Source organism: Bombus impatiens, unplaced genomic scaffold (assembly GCF_000188095.3).
Source record: "Bombus impatiens unplaced genomic scaffold, BIMP_2.2 scf_0363, whole genome shotgun sequence".
Lineage (NCBI taxonomy): Eukaryota > Metazoa > Arthropoda > Insecta > Hymenoptera > Apidae > Bombus > Bombus impatiens.
In genome coordinates this window covers 1-14,732 of record NT_176782.1, presented here as the reverse complement: position 1 = coordinate 14,732, position 14,732 = coordinate 1, and the positions used below count along the sequence as shown (strand labels likewise).

Genomic DNA, 14,732 nt, shown 5'->3' with positions numbered 1-14,732 from the left:
TACTTAATATAAATATCTAATAATATTACTTAATATAAATATAATTTATAAGTAAGTGTTATAAATAAGTAAATATTACTTAATATAAATATCTAATTAAATCTAGCGTTTAGGTCTAGCGGGTAGTGCCTCTTCAGCCTGCGGATCTAGTCCGACGTATCAAGTAGTCCAGTGATTAGGGGGTTTCGGTGTTTGTTGACTCTTTTGCTATATCTGTCGCTGTATTTTGCTACTTCCTCTTTGACTGTGGGTATCTCGAGCTCGCGGTGTATTGTTTCATTGGTTACATACCAATGTTGAAGTATTTCAATGTTGGAGTTACTTGCTGTTCCCCATAGTTGGATTCCGTAGGTCCAGACAGGTTTTATTACGGTTTTGTAGAGGCTAATTTTGTTCTTTCTGCTTAGGTTGGAGCGTCGGCCAGTGAGCCAATAGAATTTCTTGAGTTTGCCCTTGAGTTACTTCGTTTTGTCTGTGATGTGATTTTTCCAAGTTAATCTCCTGTCCAGGGTCGTGCCCAGGTATCTGACTGTGTCCTTGTTAGGAATTGTTGTATTATTGATGGTGACTTGGAGGCAGGTTTGTTTTCGGAGCGTGAAGGTTACGTGTATGGATTTTTTTCATTAATTGTGAAGCCCCATATATGAAACCACTTTTTCATAGAGTCGAGACATCGCTGGAGAGTTGATGAAGCAATTATCGAGTCTGCGTGGGCAGCTAATAGCGCTGTGTCGTCAGAAAATGTTGCTATTGTTATCTCTGTTGATATTGGTAAATCGGCAGTGTAGATGGAGAATAGCAGGGGTCCGAGGACACTACCTTGGGGTATGCCAGATTCTATTGGGAATATTGTGGAAGTGGCGTCTAAGTATTTAACTATCAATTGTCGATTGGTTAGGTAGGACTTTAGGATGGAGTAGTAGGGGTGTGGTAGGATTTTCTTTAGTTTGTATAGAAGTCCTTCATGCCATACCTTGTCGAATGGCTGTTGAATGTCCTGGAATACCGCTGAGCAATATTTTTTCTTTTCTAAGTTTTGGCTGATATCATGTGTTATGCGATGGATTTGCTCTATTGTCGAATGTTACTACCAGATCATCAATTCGGTTTCCGGAAGCGTTTTCAAGTCCTCTAAGAGTGGAATGATTCGGTTCGTTAGTATCTTCTCGAATAGTTTTGACAAAGTAGGTAAAAGACTGATTGGGCGATAGGAGCTAGTTTCATATATCGGTTTTCTGGGTTTAGGGATGAGAGTAATCAGTGATATTTTCCAGGACTTTGGATAGTATTCAAGGCGAAGAATTGCGTTAAAAATTGATGTAATGAGTGCAATCCCTTTTGTGGGAAGTTCCTTGATTGCTGTATTACATATTTGGTCATGCCCCGATGCTTTCCTGGGATTTAGGCGACGGATTAATTCTGTAACTTCTACAGAAGTGAAAGGTTCAATAGGAGGAGACATTTGAAAGAGAGAGTGCAGGTATTCGGTTATTTCCGCGGCAGTTTTGGAGGAGTGAGGTTTAAATACGTTAGATAGCTGATCAGCAAACAGGTTGGCTTCTTCTAAAGGGCTACGCGCCCAGCCACCTTGCGGACTGCGGATGGAAGAGATTATTTGCGGGGGACGCGTGAGTTTCCTGGAAGCCTTACATAGTGAGTAGTTGGAGTCAGCTGTGGGAGACAGATTGGCGAGGTATTTTTGGAAACAGTCGTTTTTATAATTTTTAATGATTTTGGTTAGATCCCTAGTCGCGTTATTTAGTTTGCGTTTGTCCTCAGGTGTTCTATGGATCTGCCATACTCTTCTAAGCCTACGTTTTTCTGCGATTTTTGTTAAATATGTAATGGGGGTATTCATGTTTGTTGATAGAAGTCTTAGTAGGTGTGGAGGAGCGGAGAGCGTTTATCATGCTGTTGTTTAAGTATTCCGTGGCTGTTTCGATATCTTCATTTGTTTTTAGGGAAATTAAGGTTGATGTTGAATGATTAAAGACTTCTCTAAAGAGCTGCCAGTTGGTGAGTTGGTTATGAATAAAACCATTAGGTGGATTTTCGATAATTGTTGAGCTAATTGTTGCTATAACGGGGGAATGTTCTGTAGAGAGTTCTTCCGAGGAGTTGATTTGGACATATCTTGGCGAGATATTTTTAGTTATAAAGAAGTCAAGTAAATCAGCTATTTTGTTGGTGCCAGTGGGCCAATATGTGGGTTCATATGAGTTGAGACTGTTGGTGTTTATGCTATTCAAGAGATTTTTGCCTCTTACTATGGTAAGTCTGCTGCCCCATTGGATATGTTTGGCGCTATAGTCTCCTCCAGCTATGAATCGATTGCCCAGAGCATCCAGGAAGTTATCAAAGTCTTCTTTGTCGATGGAGTGTCTGGGAGGGCAGTATTCTTGTTTAGGTTGATAAGTGTGGTAGTTTGCATTCAAGGTTTTTAGTAGCTTTGTTAGTTTTCTATAGGAGTCTGAGTTAGTTTAAGTTAAAATTTTAACTTGGTTATTATTTATTTTTAATTTGTAATCTTCTTTGTTTATATCTTTCTTAATAGACTCTATCATTGTTTGAATGTCGATGCAATCACAAATGAATATAGGTGGGGGGGGGGGGGGGGGGGGGGGGGGGGATTTTTTGTGTATGTTGGTTACTTAGTGTTTCAGCTACGTAACGTCCATGGAGTCGTTTGTGGATTCTAGTATTGCGTATCTATTGTAGGTGATTAACACGGCTTGTTGACTGTTTTGGCTAGTGTTTGCGTTTGTTTTAATTGTTTCTAGTTTACGCTTTTTAGTGTTTTTAGTGTCGATTGTAAGGAGGGATATATCGTGCTCTTGCCACGGAGGAGGTAGAGCGGTGCAGTTACGGTTTTGCTCAAGAAAGCCTGATCGAAATACTGGGCCTATCTTCAAGCTAGTTAATTCAGCTTGAAATAACTAATCGAGAGGCTATGATTCGGGTCAGAGATTAGGAACGTTGGATTTCCACTAGTAAGTTAAGAAACACTTGGTTTATGTCTGTTTCGATTCACTTTCGACGGATGGACGTCACGTGTTTTTTTTTTCTTTTTGTGAACTTCACAGAGCACGAGACACACGTCTGCACGCTTCGGCACTCAACAGGAAAACTGAACCATCATCGATGACAGAACTTTTTTCTTATTGAGTTTAAATATGATGGTAAAAAATTTATGCGAGGATTGTTATCCAGCGCAACAATGTTCGACACCACCCGATGAGTCGACTGTTACGTATTATACCTCTCGGTGGTATACCCTTAACAACATCACCAACATCATCGTTGGCGTTGTCATCGCGTCGAGCGTGGCTCGTATGCCCCTTGCTAGCACAGCTTTACAACCCCATAATATGTTGCTCCAGCTTCTATTGCAATGAGGGTTAAAGAAAGTGAAATACAGTCGGGATTTAGGAGTTCTTACATCATTCAGTCTCGCTCACGAAGAGTAATGCGCATGGATATAATGTAGAGATTCGGTAAGAAAGGGCTTAATTTCGAGTTCATCGGGGATGTTATGTCGCGTGAGATGGTCCGTGCGACGTCCTTCATTGCCTGGCAGCTTACGATTCATGTACCGTCATTCTGACCCTCAATAAACCTAAGGACCCACCATAAATTTTAACTTTTTAACTTAATTGTTTTAACACATGTATTTTAAGTTAATCTGTTTGCCCTGAAGGATTTTCTAATCCTGCAAGTGTTTTCGGTTTATGGCTGGTTCTTAGAAAAGTCCTTTGGTTTATAAGGCGCTCTTAAAAATTACGGAGAAAGCGGGTAGTTACCTAACGGAAAAAGTGGAATTTGTCTAACGGAAAAGCAGGTTCTTCCCATAAACAAGGTCACCCACGAGCCACGTCGGTACGAGGCTCCCTCCTTCTCTTCATTCATAACCAATGGGCATCGCGGGTAGTTACCCTCGCTTTCCTGTCGAAAAGTATGAACACGAATCCGCGTTCTTAGTTCAAAAGGCACACCCACACCGGAATTTCCTCCGTAATAACACGTGTACGGACTTCACTTCTTCTATTACATCAGGAGAGTCAACTTCTACTTCTTCTACACCAGGAGAGTCAACTACTTCTTCTACGACATCAGGAGGGTCAACTCAACTTCTACTTCTTTCTTCTACATCAGGAGAGTTAACTTCTACACCAGGAGAGTCAACTACTTCTTCTATTACACCAGGAAAGTCAACTTCTTCTTCGACAACAAAAGGAAGATCAACTCAATTTCTTCACTAGGAAAGTCTACTCAATCGTTTCTCCGAGATTAGTTCAGTCAATACTCCGACATCAAGTCATCAACATATCTACTCGTACTTAATCTCACCTACAGATCAGTCAACGTATCTCTATCGGGTCTTCATCCGTCAAACAATCGTCCACGACATTTATATCACACGTAAAGGCGTAAGTCTTCATTGTAATAAGTTGTTGGAAATATAAGTATTATATCACGTTAATCGTAGTGTTATACCACATCAGTCACCCCTATTATCCCAAAAGAAATAAGGGGATAGATCTGTTCGTGGTGTCGATTATTATAATCGTAACGGGAATTTACAACTCCCGTTCACGCGCTTCCTCGCTATCGCTTCTCTTCGCGACTGGTCGAAAATACAGGGGATTTTATTGATATGCGTTCAAATCTTTTATTCTACAGATCTGTTACTTTGACGAACTTGATTGAGATAAGAGAGGAATTACCAATATCGTGTAACTCCAACGGAATTCCTGTTCCGGAAAATGTCTTGTTAGAAAGATATGTTCACTCGCGACTTTTCATTTCTTTTAATGCGCATAAAACTCACCACTTTCCATTTGCTCGTGTATTAATTAATCGACACATGACGTAAAATATTTGACAATTGTATCGGCTAGACACGGTATTTATAACAAACATTCATCATTATATTTTCAACTTTACCGATTTTTCCCCGAAACAGTAACGTATTATTATCACTGAAACACGAAGCTTGTTTGTGCATTACTAATGCGCTCAATATTTGATATTGAATGAAATGAAATATTTTGGATAAGACCTTCATAAACCAATATTAATAATTGATGCCTTTTTTTTACAAAAAAGATTGTTTCTTCGAGCTTTAAAGATTTCTGTTAGTAAAATGAATATCAGCAGCGTAATAAATGAATAAAATTAACTGATATAAGGTAATATTATATCTTTTCAGACAGGTATGTTATCGGTTGTCGTGCCACCGGACTTTATTCCCGAAGAAACATCTAGCGACGTCATGGTACGCGAAGGAGGGCAGGTAAATTGATGGCTAATTAGTCTTTCTCATTAAATTTAGTCGAGAAATACGATAGGCATACATTTAACTCGCACTTAATCGTGATAGTAATTGTTACGTCCCGTGGCCTCCTACATAAAATTGTCCCTCGGGCAAGATAGCCGCCAGATGTCTAAATATCCTTATTGCATATCCTCAATAATCCTAAGGATCCAACATAAATTTTAAAATGTTTTGCAGTTAAGGTCCTTAAGACCACCCAAGTATGTTTTAAGTTGAGGCAGTCCTTAGGGTTATTGTTAATTCCGGGAAAGTACAGGAAATCTGGTTCTTCTGACGTATGATGTCTCTCGCGAGCGACCTTCTTCCGGCGACGGCTAGCACCCTTCTTTATTCATCAACTTTTTTTCTTAGCCAATTAGCACCAATGACCGTTGCCCTCACTTTGCTAACGAAAATTGTCATCAACGAATCCGCTTATCCTGTATCCTTAGAGACACCCATCACTAGTTTTCCTACGCGGTATCATCGTCACCGTACTTCACTTGCGTTGCGTTTTTCGATCAGTCACTATCTTTACTTATATTGCGTACTCCGTTCAGTCAGATCTTAACTTATTGGCTATCAGTCGACGTCTTAACTGTTATCTCTAAAACTTATATTCTACAAGAAACAGTTGTTGGAATAAGAGGTGTATTGTTAACGTGTTAACTCAATGTTATAATCAATTAACCACCCCTATTATTTTAATCGAAACAGGGTATCGACTGATTTCAGTGCGTCGATTGTCAACTCGTAACGGAAAAAGCTCATCCCGGAAATGAACGAAATTCTAAGCTGATTCTATTTTCAGATATGCTACGAAACTTCGAATCAATCGAATTTCACCGATTGTGAATCGTGTACATGGCCCACCTTTAAAACATCGACTAAATTGAACATTTACTATTGTCTAATGATAAATTGGTTGCAATTTGTTCAGCGGAGTTTAATATTTTTAAACTGATAGAGAGAACTTTATCTCGTTCCGTTCAACGACGAAATTTTGTTCAAAGCCACCTTCTTTCTCCCTTTCTCCCTTAAACATAGTGTAAGCTGATTCTTCAAATTCGAAAGAGACATTCGCACGTGAAATTCCTGTGAAAATGAGTAACGGCAAATAACGAATAAGGAATAATAAATAAAAAATAGCGGTCATAGATTTGGTGTAAGAGGTTGAGAAACACCTCGTGGATATCGATCAATTTTAAGTTAATTTAATTTATTTAATTCTCATCAAATAGGTCGTAAATTCATAAACGTCGTAAAGATATGTCAAATTAAATTCCAATCGTGATATTAGAAATGCAATGTTCCAATTTAATATATCGAAGCTCAGAGCTTTATCGGTGGTTCTTTGATAATTATTGGTAAAAAATTTACGTAATATAATTTATGTCATGTTATTTAAGCATTACACAATTATAATATCGAGAAAATCATTCAATTTTAAAAGTCGAAGCATTCTTTTATATCTAACAAAATTTAGTTTACGTGTAATATCGTAAATGAGATTTCTGTAGCGTCTTACGTGATGCTCTTGTATTTATTTTCAATCATATGAATAATATATATTAATATTTTGTCGTCTGTGTTATATATTTTATCATTCAAATATGTGTAATATTTTTAACGTCGTTAAACAGAATTCGTCTCCTACTTGGCATCATATTGATTGATTTCATGATTATTGAAACTGATCGTTTGCGATACATATCTTTGTTAGTATTGTTCGCTACGTACAGTAGGAAATTTATTGGTCTCTAAAATGGTGGGAAAATTTAATTTTATCGCATGACATATTTTTGCTGTAAAGTCTCGCAACACCAAAGCACTGTGCATTATAAATTCAAGCTACTTATAGTTTTCTTCAACACGGTCCATCTTGAATGATAAGCCTGCAATTTTATCGATAAAGAATTTAAAATACTTCAAAACGCCTTTTACCTAATAAAGTAAAACAATTATTAGATTGTGAAACGTAGCGATGAAATTTATCACTCCGTAATGAACAATGTTCCATATGAAACTATAAATTTCTCTGGTTATTGAGTTTGCAAAGAAACGATTTTCAACGATAATTAACAATTGCGCCATGTAATTTCATACAAAAGTTTCATAAATTTTCATTTCATAATAGCTGACGTCACGAAAATTTTGAAGTCAGCCGAGACGTTCTCCGTCGTCCGAAAATTTGTCACTTTAGAATTAGATTATCGCCTTTGTGTTACCTAAGGCCCGACCATAAACCGAATCTTATTAGCTTGCAGGAACCTTCAATCCTGTAAGTATTTTCGGTTTATAACGGGTATTTAAAACAGTCCTTAGGTTTATTGCACGTTCTTACAAATTACGGGGAAAGCGGATGGATGTCTAACGGAAAAGTCGGTTTTTCCCATGCACAAGGTCACCCCCGAGCCACGTCGGTAGGAGGTTTCCTCTTCCAATCTTTATTTATTAATATTGGCTATAACCAATGGGCATCGCGGATCGTTACCCTTGACTGTCCTAACGAAAAGTGTGAACAACGAATCCACGTCCTTAGTTCAAAAGACACACCCACTCCGAGCTTTTCTCCGTAATCACATAAGAACGAACTTCACTTATCCTTCATCGTTAGAATAGTCAATATGTCATTACCGGGTTACTATCCTTAAATCAATCACTTATTTAACTTGTACATACGCCTCAGTGTAACTCTTAAGTGTTGGAAACATAAATTTTATAACCCTGTTAATCGCAGCGTTATACCACCTCAACCACCCCTATTGTCTCAACGGAAATCGGGGGATCGATCTATTCATGGCGTCGATTATTATAATCGTAACAGGAATTTACAACTACCGGTGACGTATTTCTTCGCAATTGCGTCTCCTCGCGATTGGTCGAAACTACACTTTGTTTTCCCTTTAATTATAAATTTTCAAAATTTCTCTATATACACCATGTCAACATGAACAACATTTCAACAAATTCAGTTCAACAGTTCGCTCGAATAGTTTTCACGCACGAGCCTGCGATTTTAATTTTTTCAAACATTTATACGTGATACGGCCTTATTCCGCGGCCGGTAATAACGAAGTTTCTTTATAATTTTGATTCCATAACATGTACAGGTGAAGCTAATGTGTCGTGCAAGAGGCGTGCCTCCACCTAGCATATCGTGGCGCAGAGAAGACGGAAAGAACATCATAATTCGAAAACCATTTGCAGGGAACGCCTTGAACCAGAAGTCTCATGGTGAGATTTAATATAGCTGACGTTTCAACCATTTCGTCGATATAACGTGGAGTATACAATAATATTTTCCTCTAACCTGATTCACTTCGTATTTTAATTTCCTTAGTTCATCGAGAACCGTTACTTCGCGACGGACTCACCCGAAACTGCCTACAAGGGACGTGTAACTATCTAGAAATTGTTAAGTAACATTTTGTGCAACGTCTTACGGAATCGATAAAAGTCTCGATTGTACAGGTCACGTTAACGATTTACTCACGAAATTGGTTTATTTTTATATACATAAGCACGTTCGTAGACAATTTCGAGATATCTGCATCCTCGATTTATTGCAAACGTTGTACCGCTAGTATTATTTCATTATATAGTGTCGTTTTATGACTTGTATTATTTCCATAATAGTATCATTGTACAGACTGAAACACATACCTGCAACTGAATATCTATTTTCTAAAATATCGGACTGTTCGAAAAGTTCGTTCCAATTTTCGGTAGGTAGCATTAGAGCAAGTCTGAGTATATCAGAAGATTGAAAACAAATGACATGTGCATATATTCTAAAAGGTGATATTTCAGGCATTTTTAAAAAAAAGTTTGGTTAAGATATATTAACTTTTGTTAGTTTTATAGACTCTTAAATATGAAAGGAAACAAAGTGCATTATAGGCATTTGATGCTTTTCTTTTACTGGAGAGGCAAAAATGCCACACAAGCAGCAAACAAAATATGCGCTGTTTATGATAACAGTGTTATAGCTGAAAGAGCTGTGCGGGAGTGGTTCGTTAAGTTTAAAGCTGGTGATTTCGACTTGGAATATCGGGTACGTCCGGGTAGGCCCTCCACCATTGATGAAAATCAGAACATAACACTGATCGAGAATAACCCACGACGCGTGAATTAGAAGAAATGTTAAAAGTATCGAAATCCATCATCCATGAGCATTTTGTGAAGTTTGACTATGTAAAATGTTTTGATATATAATTTCCCACGATTTAACGGAAAAGAATCTGATGATTCGCATTTCCATTTGTGACTCGCTCTATGAATGAAGAGACATTATTTTTTAAGCAAGTAATGACGGGGAATGAAAAATGGATTATTTACAATTACATTTTACATATTACGTATTACATTTGTATTACGAGCTTCCACCAAACAGCCAAATGATAAATTCGGAGAAGCATTGCTCGCAATTAGACGAATTAAAGATAGCAATTGAACAAAAACGTCCAGAATTAGCGAATCAAAAAGCTGACGTGTTCATTAGGACAATGCGCGGCCTCATGTGTCTTTGACTACTCGACAAAAGCTGTTAGATCTTGCTTGGGATGTGTACCCCACCCGTATTCACCAAACATTGCACCCTCAAATTTTCACTCATTTAGGTCATTACAAAATTCCCTTGATGGCTAAAACTTTAACCTTTTGATCGATATTAAGAATCATATTGAAAAGATTTTTGTCGAGATACCCGAGAGGTTTGGAGCAATGGGATACTTACGTTGTGTAAAAGATGGAGAAAGGTTGTGGAACAAAATGGCACTTATATAATAATACTAATTATAGATGTAGATCGAAATTTAAATGTGCTATGTTTGAATTTTCTTTAAAAATCAGGACGAACTTTCCGGACAACCCAGATATTTTTGCCTTTGTTTCCTTTATTCTATATTATATTCGTATGCATAATACAGGTTCTGACTGGTTTAACTGTTCTGATTACTAATTGTAAAGCAATCAAGATCGTGACTCGCATTAACATTCAGACACCATGGTATTCCAGATGTTATTGCTGTATATGCATCTACTGCACGTTTGCGTCGAAACTAAACAAAAAAATGTAAAAAAAAAGGAAAGGATTCTCTCGGAATAATCCACTTTTTAATAATATCACCGGCCATGCATACAACTGTATTACGTTCTTGGGGCGTTGGCGTGGCGTGGCGTGGCGTGGTGTGGCGTCACAACATGACCGTGAAACGATCAGTAGATAGCGTTCATAAAATTGCGGAATGTTTGATCGTGAAATGGCGCGTCGCATCGCGTAGCATCAGTCGGAGTTATATTCCTCATTGTCTCTTTATGTTCTACATCGATGATTCGACCTAAACGAAGCATTTAGCATTCACTTCAGCATGGTGTTACTAATAGCAAGCGAATTATATCGAAGATGCTGTGGCAATGTATGCGAATGCAACCCTCGCGACGCGACACGAGCTAAGTGCAGTGGCCCCTAACTGCGCGCAAACGGGATAACTTATTGTTAGCCTACAATACCGATAATTATTGGGTATCGAGGGAGAAATGTTGCCAACCCAACTACGAGGTCTGCAACTTCATCCATTGTAAGATGTTATTTCAATTTCGTGTACGCGCCTATGAATGAACGGTAAGATAACGGGATGCTGATTTCGAACAAACTAATTATTTAGACTGCAGTGTTTATGCATTTGTAGGAAATTTAAACGTGAATTATTTGATATTTTTCTTGTTTTCATCTTGATTCGAACATGAAGTGTCATGTTATCGTAATATGAGAAATCACTAATCAATGTCAGTAGGATACATCTTTCACTAAAACAAACTTCAATTTTTTCACTATCTTTCACAAATTCTGTAGAATATTTTATGATCTCTACCATATTTTAGATATAATTCTGTCGTAGAAGATGACAATTATTTCCACCTCAACTCTCCATCTCTGGCTACGAGAAATATCTGAGCAACATAAAATTTCAGATAGTTGAACATTAAAATATAATACATATTATGAAATCTGAATTATAAATGTCATACGCGATTAATTTATAAGAATATATAATATCGTCGTTCCAATAATAGTAATAATTATTCACTATTTTCTTTGCTTTTAATCATATTATAATATCGTTATCTAGAAGATTTCGAGGTTTCTTAAGTTATTTATTTTGTATTTCTATCTTTGACTAATCATTCACTTTCAATTTTGAATTTGTTCAATAAATCGTGGTTTCCTGACAAATTGTGAATATTATACTTGTGTAATTACCGATGTTACACCACATAATACAGCTCACTGAAAGTTTAAGCGATGATTTGTAATTTACAAACTCATTAATTAGCGATTTCCCATGAAATGGCTAGCAAGCAGTACGATGATTTTGCGGAACTTACCTTTTTAGTTGAAATTTTCTCTAAGAAAATTATATGTAACTTATTTAGTTTCCAACGTTTCTGTTAAAAAAAAAAGAGAAAAAATATCGATATTAGTCGTCTTAACATACCGTAGAGTAGTAATGATATAATATTATTTAAGATTTGTAGATAAATTTTGATGTTATGAAGTTGACGTTATGAGTTACAGAAAACATATTATAAAATGGTTAACTCGAATTTTCGCTATAAAAAGACGTTTATTTTAGCGCAGAAATTGTATTACCGTAGCTAAATAGGGACTGCATCTTAAACGATATGGCGCAACATTGTTTCCTTAATTGATCCTTACGGACAACAACTTAGGCAGAGAAGAGAAACGACAGCCTCGAGTACCTTCGTCAATTTTAATAATGAAAATTTCTGCTTAACGACTGTAGATTTTAATAGTATTACTAACAGAGATTTCTATTCATCTCCAGGTAGAATCCTGTGACTGTTAATGAAACTGGAGGAACGTACGATGCACGTTTGCTGTATGCAAACGATCCTACTATTTTCTGTTCTTATATAATTAAATGGGGAATTACGAGTTCTGTGAACCGATACCTTAAATATATCTCGAAATTTTAAGAAAATCGATATTTTCACAAGTTTGTGGCAAAACACATTAAAGATAGCGTGTTTTAATGCAATATTATCACTAGCACAGAGAAGGAACAGATGTAACAAATTGTATAAAAACGCTTACATTAGGTATGTTGGCTAGTTTTTCCTGCCAATCTAAATATATTTTGGCATGATTAAAAAATGCCCGAATATAGTGTTTGTTTTATATTATCTTGAAATTATTTCAACTATCGTATATTCAATCATATCTCAAATTTTAATATCAGACTATAAGGAACACATTGATAAATTTCTAATTATCATAGCAATTTATTCTAAAACTACAAATGACAGTGTTCAAAACTAATTAACAAACCGAAACCGTAAGAACGATATTAGGTTTGAATGCATTGTTAGGAATATATTTAAAGAAATTTTGTATGCTTTTTGAAATTTCTTGTTTAGGTTAAAATTAACTCAATTCATAAGTTTCTTTATTGCTTCACTTGTGTTAAAAAGAATATAAAAATTCAAGCTAAAGTTCGCTCAAAAACTTAACATAACGATTCAATCGTTCCTGCCACTGTAAATTATAAATTATTAAACAATATACTTATACATGCTTAGTTATATAAAATTTCTTTTAGTTGCATAGAATTAAACGTAAATTCCCATATATTGAACAAGATAGATATTAAATACATATTAATAAAATACCAAATAATAATAATGAAAGAAATGATTCACAAGGTATCGTATATCCTTTATTGTTATGTATTGTGAAATACATTTTGCGTAACTTAATGTTTTTAAATTCTCTGTTGCATTTTACATTTTCTGCAAATATGTATTGTAACCTATTTTTTGTTCAAACACATTTGTAGAATTAACTAACTTTGTTAAAAGTAAGAACACGTCTTTTACGAAAAATGAAGAAAATATTTATTTTGTTTTTGTACATGTATATGTACATATAACTTATTTAGTTGTACATATACAGTAGAAAATTTCGTAATATCGCATTAACAAGATCTTTATTTAGGTATTTATCTGGTTTAGTAACTTCAGTGAACGAGTACCACGGCGAAGAGCTAAGACTGATGAAGATTTCGAGGAACGAAATGGGAGTTTATCTGTGCATCGCTATCAACGGTGTGCCACCGGCGGTCAGCAAACGTATTTCTATCAACGTCCATTGTGAGTAATAGTGACTATCCTGGCCGATAATAATTTACCAATCTCTAACAAAACGAGCAAAGAAAAACATACTAGCATTCTACCTCTACAAATCCTATTTGGAATTCTGTTTCACAGTCTCGCCGGTAATTCATGTGCCTAATCAACTGGTAGGTGCTCCTCTAGGTACAGATGTAGTCTTGGAATGTTTTGTCGAGGCTTCGCCCAAATCAATTAATTATTGGGTCAAGGATAACGGTAATATCTTTCTGCTGGCTATATAGTATTTTAGTTTGATGCGACTTTGCAAAAATCTTCTCACGTAGTATAATTTCATTTATATAGCATGCGCGCAGCTCGTTGTTTCTTTTTTCCGCTCTCTATCGTTTTGCATCGCTTTTCTAAGACACCCTTTCTGTTTACTTTCTACATTTTTAACTACAAACGTATAATGACCTTATTTTGTTCCTTTTTGTTTCAAACAAGAAAAAGGAATCATTCCTTGAAAAATTCAATGTAAATAATTTCTAATACGATAATTCTTCTACTAATATACAATATGTAGGTTATTCGTGCAACATTTGAGTATGTTACATTCATTTTATTGCTGAAAAGAAGAACAGGGATGTAGACCTAATTGGCTATTTTTAATAGACTCGACATGGTCATAAATATAAGCACGCATATTGCTATAAAAGGACAAAAGCGTTACATTGTCACATATACGTATGTACAAATAAAACAATATAGCAACGCATGGCGGTAAACGATAAAGGGCAATATCTTGCTTGCCCCTATGCTGTTATCACGTAAAATAACTAAATAAAAAAGGAATTTGAGGTGAAAAATAAAAAAAGAAAACTTTATTTTTTTCTAACATCAATACACTTTACAATCTACTTCCGAACTCTAGGCGTGACTTTCTAGGACTGACTCTTATGATTTTACTTTCGATCGGATCCGATTACTTTCTTTTGTCATCCCTCAACATTCCCACCGTCCATGCATTTGCTAGGCGTCCGCGATCGTTGCCACGTGCTCTTTTTTCTAGAATCTTCGGTGGAAGGACGCCACTTTAGCGATATACATTGTCGTGGAGGGCCGCCACATCTTTATCTCTATCGTCAGTCCGTCGGATTTGAAGTGTGCCGGTCGTGACACTGTCGCACGAGTCTTCTTTCCAACAATGACAATAGACATTCTCTTTCTATAGATATACCTGTAGTATCGTGGACGAAAGGCCTAAGAGATATCGGGCGAACCA

At 36.3% G+C, this 14,732-nt stretch overlaps 1 protein-coding gene across 1 annotated transcript; it reads left to right on the top strand.

Moving 5' to 3' along the window:
* Positions 1–1,982: 1,982 nt before the first annotated feature.
* On the top strand, positions 1,983–13,726 carry LOC117151692 (lachesin-like; the record flags this gene model as incomplete). The annotated part of the gene is made up of 6 exons (XM_033320876.1): positions 1,983–2,016; positions 2,102–2,271; positions 5,210–5,293; positions 8,428–8,551; positions 13,352–13,489; positions 13,607–13,726. Coding segments are annotated over exons 1-6 (670 nt in total), but the record flags the coding sequence as incomplete, so codon positions are not given.
* Positions 13,727–14,732: the final 1,006 nt, after the last annotated feature.